General features: G+C 46.3%; 1 protein-coding gene across 9 annotated transcripts in view; it reads right to left on the bottom strand.

The window, feature by feature from the left end:
* Positions 1-19,479, bottom strand: part of BCAS3 (BCAS3 microtubule associated cell migration factor) — a 657,493-nt gene that overhangs the window by 15,419 nt on the left and 622,595 nt on the right. For all 9 annotated transcript variants that reach the window (XM_053567923.1, XM_053567926.1, XM_053567929.1 and 6 more), the window contains one exon: positions 7,396-7,563. In XM_053567923.1, the coding sequence (XP_053423898.1) occupies positions 7,396-7,563 (168 nt within the window). The remainder of the gene's footprint in view (positions 1-7,395; positions 7,564-19,479) is intronic.

Raw genomic sequence — 19,479 nt, 5'->3', positions numbered from 1 at the left:
GTGGGACAGGACTCTAAATCCAGGTGGCACTGTGCCTGTGGAGGCTTACTTGCTTCTCCTACCCTAAGCAGTTAGGGCATCTATTAGTTCTTAGTTTTATCTTCACATCCTGGAAAAGACCAGACCCTATGGTGAGGGGCTCTAACCTGACCTCTGTTGGTCCAGCCCTCATAGGAATCTGAGGATTGGAGCCAGAATGGAACAGATGTGCAGCTCAGCTCTGTTGCCTCCTCAGGGCTGGAATCTCTGTGAGGGTAGGGACCGCGAGTTACTTATTTTTTTCTGGCCTGCTATGGGAAGAAACTAGCAGATGGCCGCAGAAAGCCTGCCTGTTGCAACCACAGAAGGAGCACAGTGGCCACTGAGGAGGTCGCTGAAAGAAGACACTAAAAGCATTTTTTTTTTTGAAACAGCGTTTTGCTCTGTCACCCACGCTTGAGTGCAGAAGTGTCATTATAGCTCACTGCAACCTCAGACTCCTGGGCTCACAAGCAATCCTCCTGCCTCAGCCTCCCAAGTAGGTGTGACTACAGGTACCCACCATCACATCCAGCTAATTTTTTTTTATTTTTTGTAGAGGGGATTCTTGCTATTGCCCAAAGTGCTAGGATTACACGGGCGTAAGCCACCATGCCTGGCCAAAGCACTTGTACAAATGCTATAGGAGAAGGAGAAATCAAGGCCAGTTAGGTAAAGGTCTTAGGTGCCTGGCTAAGTTGCTTGAATGACAATGTTTGCCAAGGAGCACTCCCTGACACTGCAGAGGGGGCAATTTTAGGAGGAGTAAGTGATGAAGGATATTAACCAGAGAAGCCCAAAGGAGGAGGGATATTCTCACTCTCAGAAGACCAAGACTGTAACTCTTCCTGGGGTGTTGGCATGAGCCATTTTTTGCTTGAAGGAAGGCTGTAGGAAGAGAAGGGAAGATTCCATGGGATGATCTAAGTAGAGTGGGCAGGGAATATGACCCATGGGCCAAGAGCCTGTACATTGGCCTGTGAAAGCAGCATTTTCCACCTATAAGACCTGAGGGTTTGCTTAGGATAGGAACAGGGTGGCTAACCAGGACCCCCAGAGGAGGCTCACCTTTATCTAAAGTTGAAAAATCTCAGGATTGAGAAAGGGACTTGACAGACCAAACAATGCACATGTGAGAATCACTTCTCCAGCTTTCTGGGGGTGACAATGCCAATTCTTAGTTCCAAGGACTGGCAAGAAATCAGGTTACCAGGATACATCTGACTACCTGTGGGGCTGGACTAGGTAAGTCTCTGAGTTGTAGGTTTTTTTATCTGTCTGATGCAGGAAATTGTAACAACTGTCATGTCTTCTGACACGTCTGCAAAGTCCAATGTGATGTACTAGCTATTATGGTGAACTCTGATAAATCAATTATCTGCTTTGCATATCGGGTTGATCAGAGAATCTGGATGTCTTAAAGATGAGAGAATTAACTGAACATGCTGTCACCTATTATTGTCACCTGATGATCTGTCACCCTGTGATGGGAGGGGGCAAATACAGCACCTTATCTGAAATGCAGATTTAGCATGAAAAATTCCCAGGCCTCAGTACTGGGACAAGCAATGTTCCAAGGTCCACCAAAAAAGCTAATTCTAGAGGCAGGATGGAGGTCCAACACACTGAGTTATCTGGTGTAGGGCAGTGGTCCTCAACCTTTTTAACCAGGGACTGGTTTCATGGAAGACAATTTTTCCATAGATTGGGTGGGGGGAGCATTAGATTTTCATAAGGAGTGCACAACCCAGGTCCCTTACATGTGCAGTTCACAGTAGGATTCATGCTCAGATGAGAATCTCATGCTGTCCTGGTGATGTGAGCGATAGGGAGCGGCTGTAAATACAGACGAAGCCTGTTGTGTTCACCTGCCATTCATCTCCTGCTGTGCAGCCTGGTTCCTAACAGGCCATGGACTGGTACTGGTCTATGGTGTGAGGTTGGGGACCACAAGTGTATGGTGTATGTCTGATCAACTCCAATAATAACAGTTCATTTACTGAGAGCTTAATTTCTACAGTCCTAAAATCCTAAAATGAAAGATGCTATTAGTGTGTGCACGTATGTGGGTGTGGGTGCACACATAGTGCTTTTAGGTCGTCTTTTGCAAAACAGGGAATTCGACAGATAATCTGTTAATTAACTCACTAAAACATTCCTGTGACCTTTTAAAAACTGTGTCTAATGTTCAAAATGTACTTTTCTAAAATGAAAGGGGAAAGAAAGGTACAGTCTTTTCATTAAGTAAAAGTAGCTTCTGACAAAAATCTCTGGAAGAGCTTTAGTTAAAAATAATCTTAAAGCCTTTTCTGCTGAGTAATTAATATACAAAGAGGAAAACTCAGAGGATTTAGCAGACTCTAGAGTGCTTGGTTTTAAACTGTAGATTGCAATTCACCAATGTATTATGAAATCAGTTTAGTGGGCCACAATTGCATTTTTAAAAAATGAAATAAAACCAAAAGTACTAGAATACTTTTCTAGCATTGCCTATAACATCGTCCTATGAAGGGTGTATGTTTGGGTGAACTCGGTCAGGAAGTAAAAAATATATATGATGGAAAGTAAGAGGCAAAGATTGAGTCTACAGAGTAATCCTGAGAAGAAGTGCTTCTGTAATAGAACAGAGATTGTTAAAGAGATGCTAGACAGAGAGGAAGGCTCATTCCTACCTAACAGCTACTGTATTTGAAAGGAGAATCAAACAGTAAGCCCATAGCTGCAGAAAACAACAGTCCTGGGGAAAAGACAGTCCCTCTGGTATTTAAGAGCTGACTTAGTGAGCTCTTAAGAGTCAACGGCAGCAAAAGGAGGCTTCTGGAAACAAAAATGTGTCAGGAATACTTTTAAGGATCAGGACCTATGTGTAAGGCCTGGGCTTCTGACATCAGATATGAAACAGCAAAAAAGGAAAGACAAGGTTTAGTTAAATAATGTCTGAAAGAGTTAAAGTCTAAAGAGAAAATGTACTTAATGTGTACCCAGGTGTTTATTAAAAAACCTTTTTTTTTGGTATTAAGTTATATCTTTACCTAGACACAAAACAGTTGGAATAAGTCAATGTTTTGTTTATTTTGAAAATTCTATTTTTCTAGAAAAGGCAATATTGAAAGGAATGTCTGCTAAGCAGGAATTAGTCAAGTTATTTTGAGGGGGGTAACAGAGAGAAAGGGGGGCTTTGGAAGACAGCATTCCAGGCAAAGGGAAAAGTATGTGCAGAGGCCTGGCGGGCAGAGAGCACGTGTGCACTTAGGGACCTTGGGGGAGTTCAGCTTGGTGGGCGCTCACCCGGAGCGGCAAGGGATGAGTCCGGAGAGGGCAGCGGCTGGTCATGAAGGGCTTTGTACACAGTGAGACGGGGCTGAGCCAGGATAGGGAAAAGGTTAGAGATGTGGGTATGTCGGTAGATAACTGGGTAGGTGTTCTGGAGAGAGGGGTTTTATGGAAATCAACAATTTGTGGATCATAATTAAAGCCAAGGTAGGAAAGCTTGCCATGTACTGAGAGGGAGAAGAGGCGAAGGTCAAGACAGGGCCTTGAGAGACACATTGAAGAAGAGAAGAGGGAAGCCCAGAGAAGACGGAGGAGCAGCTGGAGAAAGGGGAGCCACAGGCAGAGCACTTCAGGCGCGCAGGGCGTGGAGGACAGAGCCCGGGCTGAGGTAGCCCATACGTCCCGTCCCATCTGGGGAGAACAGTGGGGGCTGGGCACTCGGGGGCAGGCACTGGGACTGTTTCCCTCTCCAGCGGGAGGAGAGGGGAAAGTTGATGCAGGGGTGTTTAGCATCTGGGGAGCAGGAAGTCCAGAGATTTCTTGAATGATGACCTGAATTTTCTTTCTGAGAATGACAGACAAGACGTGGAGTAAGAGATCTGAGGAGGACATGGCAGGCTGGAATAGTACCCGTGAAGAAGGAAAGGGACCAATTTCAAGATGTCAAACTTAGCCCAGGTACCACATGAAATAAACAGCAACAATAGGGAAAAAAATCTCAGAAATAAATACAAGCTCTTGGAGGACCAGAGATGTGGGGAATCTTCAAGAGAAAGGAAACAGGCCAGAAACAGTGGCAGTGAGCAGGGGCCGCAGGAAACTCAGACAGCCCTAGGCTGAGTGCAGGGGAATTCGCTCGTCTCTGTGAGCGACCGCGCTCTGCGTGCTGGTTCCTGCTGCCAAAGATGAGTGTGAGGACGGAGAAGGGAACACTAGGAAAACACAGAGCAGGGTTCAGTGGAGAGCAGACGCCGTAAATTCATAGAGGCGCTGTCTGAACAACTTGTGATTTTTCTTTAGTAACCCTGTAAGAGGAGGGTTGGGCTGACCATGAATTGGAGTTTTACCAGATGGGACAATGGAGGGGTCACGGAGGCCAGGGCATAAAGATATTGGCAGGAAAGCAATTCAGCCGGTTATTTTAGAGCTGGATTTGCAAATCATGTAAGTGATCTAATTAGACCAACGGATGAGTGGCTATCATGGAGGACTGAACTAACACCTGCCTTATAGGGCACCCCTGATGGAAAGCAAATCTCAACCTCCATTTTAAAGGGCAGTAAGTAAAGTAGATATTATGGAGTTAACCCATTTCCTTTTCTGTTGTTGGGAATCAGTTTTCTCATTTTCCAACTAGAGGTAAAGTGTCAGCCTTGCAGTGTAGCCCAGGGCTTTAGAAGGACAGCCTAACACACCCATGCCAAGGTCAGCCTACTGCCCAGAGATAGCCAAGGAAATACAGTGCAACGTGGGAGAGAGTTTCCAGCAAGTCACCCTTGCCCATGGCAACCTCTCAGTCCATCTGTTTCTTCCCACAACCCTACTTCTCTATGTGGCTCATAGGACAAACAGAGTGACACCAAGTGTTTGCCTCTGTTAGGTACGCTGGTGCACCAGAGGTGAGGCAGTTGCTCTAACACCTCCCAGTAGGTACCTCGTGCGACATCGCAGTCAGGATTGATGGCAGCTTTATCAAAGTATGAACAAAACACAGAGACAACTCAAAACTCGCTCTCCTCACCCCCAACACGGAAGCCCATTGTTTAGCACACCTCACTCATACATAGATAGGTTCAGCTAGTGGTGTTGGGAAACGTTGAATAACTAGCTCTCCCAACAACAGAAAAGGAATTGGGTTAACTCCATAATATCTACTTTACTTACTGCCCTTTAAAATGGAGGTTGATTTTTAAAAAATTAAATATACATCGGGCAGTGCCTGTGGCTCAAAGGAGTAGGGCACGGCCCCATATGCCAGAGGTGGTAGGTTCAAACCCAGCCCCGGCCAAAAACTCAAAAAAACAAAACAAAACAAACAAACAAATTAAACATACATCTAAAATGGTCCAAGAAGACCAAATGAATCCCTTTTGGTAAGTTTGAAGAAAATAAAATCCTTCCACTATAAAAAAGGAAGTCTCCTATTTTCTGACCTGTGGGTCATACAGTTTTAATTTCCTCTTTCTTTCTTTAATTCTTTTTAATTTCATGAACCTGCTTAAGGCCACAAAGACTCTGCTGAATCCCTCAGCTGTCTGGCAGATGAACTGATGCCAGTTTTGCTCAGGTTACTGTGTATGCCAGGCTGAAGTTCCACAGTGCTGACCGAATACACCTTCAACTCTGCTGGCTAGCTGAGGTGGAGGCGCTCTAAGGGGCTCCAGAGAAGGCAGCTGGAGAGGAGAGCTGCTCCAGGATCTGCCCCTCTAGCCCTCAAGAGAGGGAGGCCCCCAGGAAGTGAGTTTAGTGACATCAGGGTCTGGCTGGAGTGAACTGAGGCTGGCCGGGGCCCTGGAGATGCCGGGGGAAGGCTGTGCTGTGAGCAAGGTCCAGAAGGGGGAAGCTTCCCTCCTGCAGGCCAGCTTCCAAGGAAATGTGGGTCCAAGCCTGGTAAATGGCAGGATTTCCGGGTCCAGGTGGAGAACATAGTATGGGGACCCGTTATCCATGAGTCGGCGGGGGTGTGTGTGTATGATGAGGGTGGAGTGGCGGTGTGATGTGTCTGTGCGTGTGTGGGTGTGTGTGCTGGTGGGGAACATGGCCTGTAGCCACTTCTGAGGTCCAACCTCCTCTCTTTCTAGGGAAGGAGAGGGAGCACACGAGGCTGGTCCTCAGGTGGCTGTCTCCTCTGGCCTAATAAGGTTCTTTTCTACCTCTGGACAAACTCCTTCTCTGCCTACCTTAACTCCACCCATTCCACCCTGTTCGTGCCCCATTACTACACAAGGACTGCGGGCAGGCCATATAGTTAGGGTGGTGGAGATGGCACACTTCTTATTGTAGGGACAGAGGGACTGGCGTGGAGCTGCGGTAGGAGAGAGAGAAACACCTAACTGCCCATCCCAAACATCTGAGACCTGGAGGAGCCACAGGAAGCCAGACCATGACAATGACAGGAATTTCAAGGTCTTCCCCTAATGCTCTGATTCTAAACCTTGCTGGTCCTGATGAGAACCTGACCCAGGGTTTTAAGTTTCTCCTCACTGGGATCCTCTTTGCAAGTGGACCATGTGGAACAGGGATGCAGCAGTCCATAGCAAAGGACAACGGTCAAGCAAGAGAGGGAAGGCCTCTAGCAAGGTCTGCCCCAGCCAGTAAGGAGTTCCTACAGAGCTCTCAAAGCTGGGAGGAGGCCTGCCAGGCCATCTCTGCTGGGCTCAAAAGCAAAGCTGGAGCAGTCAGTAACTGCTCTGACACCGGGAATGAAGAAGTGCTTTAGAAGGAAGGAGAGGCAGGCCGCACTGAGTCGCTTGGACATGAAGGCCTGTGGTCTTTGCTGGACGCGCACTTGTGTGTGTGTGCGCTCATGTACACACTCATCATCTCAGTGTGTCTTCTGATTTCAAGGGTGCAGGCAGCCGCCCAGACCCTCATTGCTGGACTCATTCAGAGGCAAAAGTACAGAGCGGAAGACAGCATGAGGAAAGGTTTCCGGGGCTGAAACCGCCCTGGCCTGCTCCGTTCTGGCTCCCACCCTGGTTGGCTGGCAGGCCCCACTGTTCCTCGCCCTTGAATAAGGCCTCAAGCATGAAGGAAGAAGGCGTACTGCCTCGGGGCTCGGTGCCGAAGCCCTGCTGGGGATCTGGGGCTCCAAGCTCCCTTCCCCCGGGGAGTGAGGTGTCCTTCTAGGAGCCACTTACACAGCTGTGCTTATCATGGCATCTCTGTGTGTGCTATTCCACGTGGGAGAGGACAGTTCCACTGGGAACTCCCTTCATATAGGGTTTCCCAACGCCAGACTCTTCTAAAATGGACAGCAATCAGAGTGCTAACTAAAAAAATGAATGGTAAAAACAAACACACACTCTCTCCTGCCACAAAAACTCTGCGCCAACAGGTGCCAGTCGTAACCAAGTCAGGCTGCAAGTCTGATGTCATTGTTACCTGTTCCAGACCCCACGACGTCCCGGCTTGGCGACTCAGCCATGGCGTCAGCAAGCCGCTCCCGGAGGCCCTCCTCGGTGTGCTCCATGGACGACATGTGCCGCAGCCCAAAGCCCTCAGGCCAGCTCCCACACACCTCCAGCAGGGTCACGCTCCGGTCATAGGTACCTGCGGCACACATGGAACATGTGACATTGAGCCTGTGCCTTCAGGGAGCAGGCTGCTCTCTTTGCCTACTTGCCACCAACACTCCTCTGTGCCCAGGGTCCATTTTAGCCCTTGTAGGATGGATGACACCACAAGGGGTGTGCAGCAGCTCATGCCAGTGGATCCCAGTGTAGACCTCCGGAGAATGACTCATGTGACACTGAGGCTAGTGGTTTTTAAATTGTTTCTTTTTCTTTCTTTCTTTTTTTCTTTTGAGACAAAGTCTTACTTTCTTGCCCCTGATAGAGTACGATGGCATTATTGCTCACAGCAACCTCAAACTCTTGGGCTCAAGCTATTCTCTTGCCTCAGCCTCCCAAGTAACTGGGACTATTGGCACTTGCCACAACACCTGGCTATTTTTTAGAGACAGGGTCTCATTCTTGCTCAGGCTGGTCTTGAACTCGTGAGCTCAGCGATCCACCCGCCTCAGCTTCCCAGAGTGCTGGGATTATAGGCACGAGCCACTGCACCCAGCTTTAATATTATTTCTGAGTGCAGCAGGGTTCCTCTGGTCTTCTGAGACTGCCTCAAGAACTGGGACAAGGGAACCCCCTTTTCCAGATTCAACCAAAACATCTATACATTTCTCTGTTTGATACGATGACACTCTACCCAAAATTTCATTTAAGGAAGGGGTTGCATAGCCTAATTTTCTTTTCTTTTCTTTTTGTTGAGACAGAGTCTATGTCATCTTTAGTAGAGTGCCATGGTGTCACACTCACAGCAACCTCAAACTCTTGGGCTTAAGCAATTCTCTTGCCTCAGCCTCCCAAGTAGTTGGGACTACAGGCACCCGCCACAATGCCCAGCTATTTTTTTGTTGCAGTTGTCATTCTTGTTTAGCTGGCTAGGGCCAGTTTTGAACCCTCCACCCTTGGTGCATGTGGCTGGCATCATAACCACTGTGCTATAGGCACCAAGCCACCTAATGTTTTTTGTTTTTTTTTCTTTTGAGGCAGAGTCTCACTTTGTCATCTTTGGTAGAGTGATATGGTGTCACAGCTCACAGCAACCTCAAACTCTTGGGCTTAAGCGATTCTCTTGCCTCAGCCTCCCAAGCAGCTGGGACTATGGGCGCCCGCCACAACGCCCGGCTATTTTTTGTTGCTGTTGTTGTTGTTGTTGTTGATGTTGCAGTTCTCATTGTTTTAGCTGGCCCAGGCCAGGTTTGAACCCACCAGCCTTTGTGTATATGGCCAGCGCTCTACCCACTGAGCTATGGGTGCTGCCCACCTAATGTTTTTTTTTTTCCCCCAGTGGTAAGATAGGACTTTTATTAGAAATTAGAAAAGAATACAGAAAAGCACCAGAGCTACTGGAAGGGGGAAAGAACTGAAGAACTTTCATTTTTTTTTGTTTTTTTATAAAGCTTTCTAAACCATTATATTCTATAACCTACATCCAACCTCCTCACTTTACAGTTGAAGCTCCTAGGAGCTATGAATCAAGATCAAACAACAAATTTGTGGCAGACTTGGTCCAAGAACTCAGATCTCCTGATGCTCAGTCTAGAACCTGCTCTACTCCACTGCATTTCTCTTCCAGCTGTCTGAGGACATGTGCACGACCAGGGCATTGTTAGGAGGATACCAGCAATAGCGTTGGGTGATAGCATCTTCAGCAAAGATCTTTCCTCAAGCCAAAGCTGCTCCCCAATTCCAAAAAGTACATGGTGTTCTGCTGAATGCCAAGATTAGATTTTACATGCAAGATCACTTCAAAGTCCAAATTTAAATTATTCTACTTTATTATACAGCAAGTCTTCTGTGAAAGCTTATTTCATCTACTCTCTCGGAAGGAGATTATAGTCATGCTCTGTTGCTTTAAGCACATACCATTTCCCCAGTGATTAGGTAACTGAATCCACTGCATTTATTGGGCTTGGTTCCTGCCAGCACCAGGAAGATGGGGAAAAAATGCAAATGCCAACGCTTCCCAGAGTTAAAAGTACACGAAACACACATGCTTTATCAGGCCTTGCTTCTTTTCTTTGATCAGCCGTCAGAAACTATCTTTCCTAGGCAGTCAGGCCTGGGCAGTGTCAGCACACACTCCCTGCCAATGACAGGTGGTAATAGAGAGGGTGCGAGCCCCAGCCCCGGCAGGTGGCCCTGCCTCTGATAATGGCCAAAGCATTGAGGTGATAACCGTTAGTAAACACTCTGACAGCCGGTGACTCCATACATCAGCAAAGAGGGCCAGATAATCCCGAACTCTCCAGGCCAGACAAAGGCTCTTGTCCAGCCTGCTGGGATTTATATGTGTGGCAAGGGTCACTACTGGCTCCCGAATTTCATCAACCAAGTTTGGCTTTGATTTATCTCTTACCAAACTGTAGGGTAGATTCCCTACAGGCAGCATCTATAAATGCATCTCTACAAAAGGAAGCCCCTACCCTGGGAGTGGGTTGCTTGGGACCAGCTTGTCAGAGAGGACTCAGGAGTGGGGATTCGCCCTCCACCACCGTCTCTCTCCATCACATAGGCTCAGGGTGTGGGTCTGGGGAGCTAGGTGCTGGGAATTGGGGGCAGGGTGCTGAGGGTCAGCTGATCCTCCCAGGGCCTGAACTGTGCTAGGGTCACGTAATAGCAGTGCCAAGCCTGGAGCCAACACTCAACCACCACTGGCAACAACTCCTGGTGCCCAGTTCCCCAAGGACACACTGCGGCTCCTGACATAAACTCAGCTTTGATTCTGCTGCCCACTCACTGAGTGATGCCAGGCAATCCCTCTATCTCCTTTTTCCGTCTCTAAAGTGGACCTAATAACTCTTTGCCCTGTCTCACAGGAGTGAGGAGACTGAGCGAGGTCCCACCAGGCATCTATGTTTCCCACTAGCGCTTCCCAGTCTTACTTGACAAGATCAAGAGCTACAGCACCGTTGTTTTTCTGAAGGGCCTGCCTGGGACACACATGCTTAATGATTTCTGAAGAAGGGATGACAAGAAAATGTGGCCCTTCTGCCTTCTTACAGACAGAGATGTTTCAGAGTCTGGAAACCTGTGAAGGGAATGAGCATTTGTTTTCTCACTTCTCAGGAGCAGAGTGCCTGCCTCTAGGAAGGAGCTCAGCTCGTGCTTGTCCGTAGTGTGTTTAGAGGTCAGGGCGGGGGAGCTGACAGCATGGCCAAGCGCAGTATCATAAGCCAAATCGGAAGGAAACCAAAAAGCCAAAAAACAAACAAATAAAAATTCAAAAACTGTTAAGGCAAGAAAGGTTCAGTGAAGAGGGTGGGCCCAGTCCTTACAGATGATAAAGGCCAGAGACGTGTGTAATATTTTAAGGGTAAAAGTAACAAACAAAGTATAGGAGAAAAGAATCATGAGCTAGGCTTACAGTGGATAATAGAAATGGACCTGGACTCTAACACATCCTAGCTGTATGACTCTGGGCCTGAGTCTCTGATTTCTGATCCATAAAAATGGAAAAATAACACAACCAAATTGGGCTATTGTGAGGATTGCATTAGATACATATAAAAGTAACTGACAGAGAAAGAATATTCTATACAAAACAGGTGTGGTCATGTATATGTTAATAGCAACAAATATGTATATCTTCCTATTACTTGAGGCTTTTAAAAATATTTCTTTATTTACTTACTTTAGATACAGGAGATTGCTGTGTCACTGAGGTTGGGGCACAGAGGCACCATCATAGCTCAATGTAGCTTCAAACTCCTGGGCTCAAGGGATCCTTCTGCCTCAGCCTCCCAAGTACCTGGGATTACAGGCCTGAGCCACTGTGCCTGGATGGATTTTGACTATCGCAATGATCCTGAGAGGGAGTATAGGTGCTACCCCAATTAATGGAGGAGGAATTGGATGCTCAGAAAGGTTAAGTGACATGTTCAAAGTCTTTCAGTGACAGGTATGGAGCAAGGGCTCCTAATTCTTAGCTCATATGCTGCTTCCCTTAGCAGCATTTACAATGCAGATAACTATTATATCTAGAAATCACCTCTCTTTTCTAACTTGTTTTGAGAACTCCTGTTACCTTCAACCGATGCTTTTAAAAAATATTTTCCACTCTCAATATGCCCAAGATCCTTGAGGTGGCCTGGTATGATGGCGAGTCTCCTTGTCCCCTGGACAGCACACAGGAGGAAAAAAACTGATTGGTCTGTTCTCTTAGTGTGGGCCTGGGAAGGAAGTCATGGGTAGGAGGAGGGAGATACCGAAAGTATTCAGCAAAGAAGAAACTCATCATTTCTACTGTGCTGAAAAGTCACAGAAAGGATCCAGTCAGTGGTCCTGATTACCCTGCTGGAAGGAGTCCCAACAGCAGCTCTGTGATGCCCCCTTTCTGTGCTCCCTTCCACTCCTGGCAGCCTCTTCCTGGAGTCTCCAGGTCCTGGAGTGAGAGCAGGGCTGCAGGTGTGTGTCGGGCAGGCACTGGGGTGAAGAGGCCAAGCCCTTGGAGGGTGAGGTCACCTCTGGGCTCTTAGGAAACTGCACATCTTGTCAGTGTTGATGGCACCACTATCATTTATCCAGCTAGCCCAGAGACACTCCATGAGATGAGCTGGCCCTTTGAGTCCCATTATGGAGTAAAGGATCAGTTTCAAGGGGGAGAAGATGCTCACTTAGTGCAAGCTGTTTGCAGAGCACAAAATACACATGCTTAGCAACAAAGATCTCTCCGTCAAGCAGCCTCAGCTATTTGCAAAGCCCTCTAGCATGTATCATTTCCGTTAACTCACACATTCATCAAATATTGATTAGCGTCCACTGTGATATGACTCAAGCACTGTATGCAGGCACAGAGTGAGTCAAAAAATAAAATAAAATAAAAAGCTCATGGTCCTTTACAGAACTCTGAGAAGCAGCAATTATCACCGTTTTACAGATTCATATTGCACTGAGTTTGAGAGACATGAGGCAATTGGTCCTAAATGTAATAGTCTTTCCAGGATGCCTCCTGGGAGCCTTCCTGCAGGTGGCCTCCTTCCCCACTGTTCTCTGAATACCATTTTCCAAAAGCGAGTACAAGTCCAACTGCGCAATGAAACCTTGAGCAACTACACAAAGTATGATGGATGTTCTTACACAAACTCTGATGGTAAAAAAGGTTCTTTACCTTTCCAGGTGAAGCTGATGAAAGCTATGTACTTACCAAAAATATGAGTGCTTGCATACACAGAATTATGTGAGCAATTATAGGTGTTTATGGATGCCTCTGAAGCCCGCTCGTGGACCCCAGATCATTCCTATACTCTTATTTCCAGAAGGCCTTACTTCTATTGTTCCCATGATCTGTTTTTCCAACAGTTTAGAGCAGAGGTTCTCAACCTGTGGGTCATGGCCCACAGGAACTGTATTAAAGGGCTGTGGCATTAGGAAGGTTGAGAACCACATGATCTATGTGTTTATGATTTAATAAAATAAAATAAATAGAAATCCCTGCAGGCGTGGAGTCCTTCATAATGGGACAAGTTCAGGTCTTTGCCCACAATGCTTGCTCAGAGCAGGTTTGCTTATTATGACCATCTTAGAAATTTGACAGTCACTTTGGAGTCAATACCCTTTGGGTGGGGTACCAAAGTCTGAATATCTAGGCAGAAAATGGAGTTAAAATTTAAAAAGAGGAAGGCAGAGGATGATAACTAAGCAGAAAACAATCTCACAGTTTTACTCTATTGTCTTTTGTCCACTTATTTTATATTGGAGATTCTGGAACTGGAAAACAAAACAATCTACCTGAGATGGCATAGAGAGCTGGTCTCATATGGGCAAGACCCCTGAATCCTGCTTCCTAGCTTGGCACCCAGTGTTACACTCTCTCCTCAGAGGAGAAATGGGTCAGGTTCTTGGGTCATAGCATTAAAGGCATGCTATGACAGCTGGTAAGCTGGCAGCTCATAGGGAGCCTCGGACATGTGCCCTGCCTTTGTGTGCCACCATTACAGGGGCAAGGCAGCCTGGGGTGGAGGTGGAGTGAGGCAGGTAGGATGCCCTTCTCAGCTGATGGTATCTGATCACACCCTCGCTATTTATGAGACTGTGGCATAACCTCTACTTCGCATCAGTTAGATTCAGAACAGGGTTTGGGCTTTGCTAAGAGCCTGTTGATCATATTTCTAGTTACCAGGGAGACCAGATATCAAAAGCAAAACCTGCATTGAACAATGCTCTTGAAGATGTAAGCCCTTGGATGAGAGCTCGAGATAATAATGCTGCCTCTCATAACTGAGAAATGATCTCTGACATGATACACACAACCACTGTAGAGCCTCCTTGCCTGGCTCACCAAAGTGCTCACCAAACTGGGCTGAAGGCTGCTGCTGTGGGCCACACTCCTTTCTCTACACTGTAGGTTGACTCACATAAGCACAAGCTGAGGAATTTAGCTTTACTCGGTGTGATGGTCAATTTTACATAACTTGACTGGGCTAAGAGATGCCCAGCTAGCAGGTAAAACATTATTTCTGGGTGTGTCTATAAGGGCGTTTCTGGAAAAGATTAGCATTTGAAATAGTTAACTGAGTAAAGAAGATCTACCTTCATAATGGTGGGGAGGGGGCGCATCATTCAACTGAGGACCTAACAGATAAAAAAGGTGGAGGAGGGGAAAATCCATTCTCTCTGAGATGGGACAACCATCTCCTCTGGCCTGTGGGTGCTGCTGTTTCTCCGGCCTTTGAATTTTCACCAGGACTTACAGTTCCCTTAGTTACCAGGTCGTCAGACTCAGACTGAACTTGCCACCAGCTTTCCTGGTTCTCCAGCTTGCAGCAGCAGGTAGTGGGACTTCTTGACCCCCCAAATCATGAGCCAATTCCCATAAAACTCATATCTATACATCTGTCTGCATGTCTCCTATTATTTGTTTTTCTGAAGAACACTGATTAATATACTTCACTACCAGATGTGTCCATGGGTACATTTTATATGTTAGTCCACACCATGTCATGACAAACAGGTTGGGAAGGTGAGTAGGGGGAGAGGATATGAGAACCCTCTGTGTCCCTGTCAATCATTGAGGTTGGTACCCGAGATAACTGCAGTCCCACATCCATAGACATACATGGTGCAGAGCAAAGAGGCCTGGACTACAGCAATCTTTCTGACTTCAGCTATCCAATACTTACCAAACTTGTGACACTCAGTGAACCATCTTTATCCAAGGCTATAAGGTTTAGGTTTGGGGCATTGTGCTATTTTGAAAGGATCTATTAACACTACTTTGTGTTTAGAAGTGAACTGATGAGAAGAAAGGTACCAACACAGCTAAAAAAAGTCTCAACTGATTTTGACAATGAAGTCAATTTCATAATTACAATATATGATCATAATGCATACTTTAAAGGTCAGAATCAAGACATCTATGTTATAATTGGAATTCACCCATTAACTTTTCTTGTTCCTCTGGGCAAGTCACTAATCCCCTTTGGGACTTGATTTTCCCACTTTTACGTGGAAAATGAATGAATGACTCCCATTAAAGGATACACATTGCACTAAGAGTTTCTACGTAATTAACAATAACACACTAACAGCGCAATGTTAAACTGAGTTTGACGTATCCTAGGGTAAAACCACCAATTTAATTTTCTGTGAAACTGTTCATTACATAGTACTCATAACGTAAGAGTCTTGTTCTCACCTAATTAAAGGCACATGGCAAGCAGAAAACCTGGGTTCAAATGCCATCTCCCGTCACTTTCTCACTGTATGGCTTTGGGAAAGTCATTTCCCCTCACTGGAACTTGGTTTCCTTACCTACTGCAGTGGGTTGAATAGTCATCCGCCAGCCACTCCCAGACAGAGGTATGTTCAGCTGGAGCTCAGAATGTGACTTATTTGGAACTAGGGTCTTTGCAGATGTAACTATAGGTCTCAAACTGAAATCAAACTGGATTTAGGGTGGGTCCTAAATGCATTGAAGGGTGCCCTTAAAAGAGAAAAAAGAGGCTGGAAGGCCATGTGAAGACAGAGGCAAGTGAAGGGACTCCAGGAGCCACCAGAAGCTGGAAGAGGCAAGGAAAGCTAACATGACTCTTTTGAGGCCCTGGTTTTGAACTTCTGGGCCTCCACAAATAAGAGAGAAAATATTACACCTAGACAACAGGGAAAAGAGTATTGCCATCAGAGCCATTGTGAGCATCAGATCAGCTGGTCCATCCTGCACTGGGTCCCAACAGACCAGACCAAACCAAAATGGAGTCCCTCATGCTAAATGCCACACAGTTAAAACGAAACTTTAAGGAAGCAGATAGATCCCCAAACAGACCAGTTTTTCTCGGAAACCAGGAGATTCTGGTCTGCCTGAGTCAGTGTCATAAGGAAGCCTCCACTTTAACCCTCCAGTCAACTTTTTTTTCTATTGCTCGATTTCCTCGTTCTCTATAAAACCTACCGTTCTGCTGCTGTCCAGAGGGAGCTCTCATTGTATTTTGTAGAAAGGAGGCTGCTTGGATTCATGAAATTGCAAAGCCAATTAGATCTATAACTAAATTTGTTATAATTTTGTCTTTTGACAAATGCCTTGTAAAACTGCACAGGGCCATTTAAACGTAGAGGATTACCCCAGGGCTTGGCGAGCTGCTCTTCTTAGGGACAGTGGGATTCTAAGATAGGCTGAGAGAGTGATGGAGGAAGCCTGAATGAGAGGACAAGCAGCCAGAGGAGTGACGCTGGGGTGGGGAATAGCCAAGGCAGTCCTGGCCTGGGCACTGACACCATTAAGGGCGTTGGTAAACGTGTTAATTATGTAGCAAGGGTCTTGGATGGCAGTGTCAAAGCAGATAGGTGGCTATGTGTACCCCACTTCTCTGAGGATGCTATGTAGGGGGCACAGGCGAGTAGGGGAAATACTTCTTAGCTCTGAGGAAGGTTAGGTCCCTCATACATCTCAGTGATCTCCCCACATCTGAGGGTGGGGATAGGACTTTACAGCTTCCTAAATTCTTTAATAAACAACAGGATCATACTCAATGCAGGTAAGGATGGAACGAGGGAGACTGTCGCTGGTGGGGATGTTATTGGTATGAGCTGTCTAAAGGGCATGCCACTTCCAGAAATCTAGCCCAGGTAAATAATCTAGGAAGCAACAAACCTCGCGCATACATATGCTCACGGTCACTTTGACACAGGCTTACAGAGGTATTTGTTAAGTAAATTATACTTCATTCTTCCTTTTTTTAGTCCCCATTTCCTAAACTGAGATATACTTCATTCTTTCAGTAGAAGCAACAGAATATTAGGCAGCCATGAAAAACGATGCTTATAATGGTGAATTCTTTAAAGTACAATGTTAAATAAACTAGCAAGCCACAAGTATACGGTTAGTGAACAAACTAATAAAAGAAGCATAGAAAAACATTAAAAAGATTTGTGACACAATGTTCACTACAGTTGCTCTGGGTAGTTGGATTATAGGGGACTCTTTAAAAAAAAAAGAAAAGAAAAGAGGCAGGACCTGGTGGCTCACACCTGTAATGCTAACACTCTGGGGGCCAAGGCAGGTGGATTGCTTGAGCTAAGGAGTTCCAGACCAGCCTGAGCAAGAGCAAAACCCCTGTCTCTACTAAAAATAGAAAAACAAGGCAGGCACTGTGGTGGTGCCTGTAGTCCCAGCTACTCGGGAGGCTGAGGCAAGAGGATTGTTCAAGCCCGAGAGCTTCTGGTTGCTGTGAGCTGTGGTGCCACGGCACTCTACCCAGGGCAATAGAGTGAGACTCTTGTCTCAAAAAAAAAAAAAAAAGAATAAGAAGAAGAAAGGAAAAAAAGGAAAATTGAGGGAGGAAAACATGCCTCCTGGAAGTGGGGAGGACGCCTAAAGGAAGCGTGGAGGGCAGGCCTGACCTGGCCGAGTGGCCTTCCTGTCAAGTTGCTGTGCTCAGTCTGGATTCAGCGGAGGGCAGGTGACCCTGCAGCTCCATGGCCCGTGCTTGACTCTTCCCCTAGTGGCCATGGCAGGCTGCACGCAACGTTGACTCATCCCTGTGTACATAGGGCATATTTCTTTTTAATTCATATCAGGAATGTGCACCAACTTGTGTGTGAAAAGTGGCAGAAACAATTCCACCTCTGTACCACTTTCATATATCAGATCAGAATGGGCTAGAAGAACAACTCCGGAAGGAGTCGGTTTTAAATCAAGTGCCTTTACCTGTCCTCTCCTCCCCCCACTACTACCCTTTTGCTGAACAGGACACAGTTTCCTAAGGGATCTTTTTATGGTTGTCAAGGGAGATCTGAATCCTTCACACATCATGAGGTCGCCGGGCATGCTCCTGCCCTCTGCCTGCGCCCAGGACATCAGTCATCGCTGCAGGTCCCAGAATTTCAACTAGCTCCATACTCAGACCTAGAGGTGCTTCAGGGAACAAGAGAGCTTTCCAAGTAAGGCTGACACTGGCAGTTCCTAAACTAGATTCCAGAGACCCTTTCCTACTCGGCTTTAAACCAACACAGTCACGACTCCTACTCTTCCAAGTGGGAAGAGCAGAATCATTTTATGTCTAGACTAATGAAAATATCTCCTTCAGGGAGCGTTGGCCTGTTTCTATGGGTGGAGAGAAAATGTATGCACCGTACTCTGTTACAGGATTCCTACGGCAAGGCTCAGAATACACTGTAAGACAAACTGCATCCTCGGAAACCTAACAACTCCTCGAATGGAAAAACTTCATGGAACTGTATCTCTTAAGACAGCAAGCATACAAACTGAGTTTTCTAGGACAGTCCTGACTCCACATAATTAGGTCTGTGGTCAGATCAGATGTCAGGAAAGGTAAGAGAACTAACATCTGTTGAGTGTCCATTTTGCACCAGGCATAGCTAGCTACTTAATATATACTACTTCATTTAAATCACCCCCAATAACTCCAAGGTGGATGCTGTTATCTCCATTTTACAGCTGAAGAAACTGAGGCAGAGAGCAGTAACATTTCTGCTACAATGATAATATCAAGGGTAAAGTCAGGATTCTAATTCTAGGTTTATCTAGCTACAAAGTGTTTCCCCACTGAAACCCCTGATGCATTCTGATTTTCAAAATATGGCTGTAGTATTAGTAAGATGGTTTTTAGCTCGGCCTTCCTATTCCAGAATTTTAAAGTGGTTCTTGCAGTTGGGTGGCAGGGGGTAGGGGAAGCAACCCAGCTAAAATCCCGTGATTTCTGTGCTCCACAAATAAGTCAAATGCAAGGCTCTCAACTAAGGGGAACTTTGATGCTTGGAACTTGGGGCCAAGAAATCTTCTGTTTTTGTTAATCAAAGAAGTCTCCAAAACCAGATTTACCACAACTGGATTTTGGATGTGAAACTCAATATACATATAGACTGAGTGGTTTGTCCTTTTGAATTATTTTTGACCTTTTATTCTCTTCTTCTTTTTTTTTTTTTTTTCCTTCAGTTTTTGGCTGGGACCAGGTTTGAACCCACCACCTCTGGTACATAGGGCTAGTGCCCTACTCCTTGAGCCACAGGTGCTGCCCTTTTACTCTCGCTCTTCTTTGAGAATCTGTCTTTCCTCAGAGCAAGATCTTTTTGCTTCCCAGCTGGCTGGGATGTCTGGAGGCCCAAGCTTGGCAGGCCTGGGCACTGCTGGCCTCAGGGATTTGGGGGTAGGGGGCAATTGACTCCTATTTGGAACCAGGAGGCTATTTTCTCCTCTAAGCCCCTGGGGTAGTGCTCTGGGGAGAGGAAGGGAGGAGTCTCCACTCACCCTGAAGAGGAGGGTTCTCATGGGCCTGCTGGTATAAGAGGAGACTATGTTGGTGCTTGAACAACTTTTGGCTTTGCTATTTTGGTAGTTGTGTAACTATGTGGACTTTAAAATGGTGCTACCAGCTTAGGCCACATGGTTACCTTTCCACCTCCTTCAGCCACCTCAACTCACCAGTTCTCACAGCAAGGGACAAACCTT

The sequence above is a fragment of the Nycticebus coucang genome, chromosome 18, assembly GCF_027406575.1.
Source record: "Nycticebus coucang isolate mNycCou1 chromosome 18, mNycCou1.pri, whole genome shotgun sequence".
Classification (NCBI taxonomy): domain Eukaryota; kingdom Metazoa; phylum Chordata; class Mammalia; order Primates; family Lorisidae; genus Nycticebus; species Nycticebus coucang.
The sequence above is the reverse complement of the archived record's forward strand: the minus strand, read 5'-3'. Positions and strand labels throughout refer to the sequence as shown.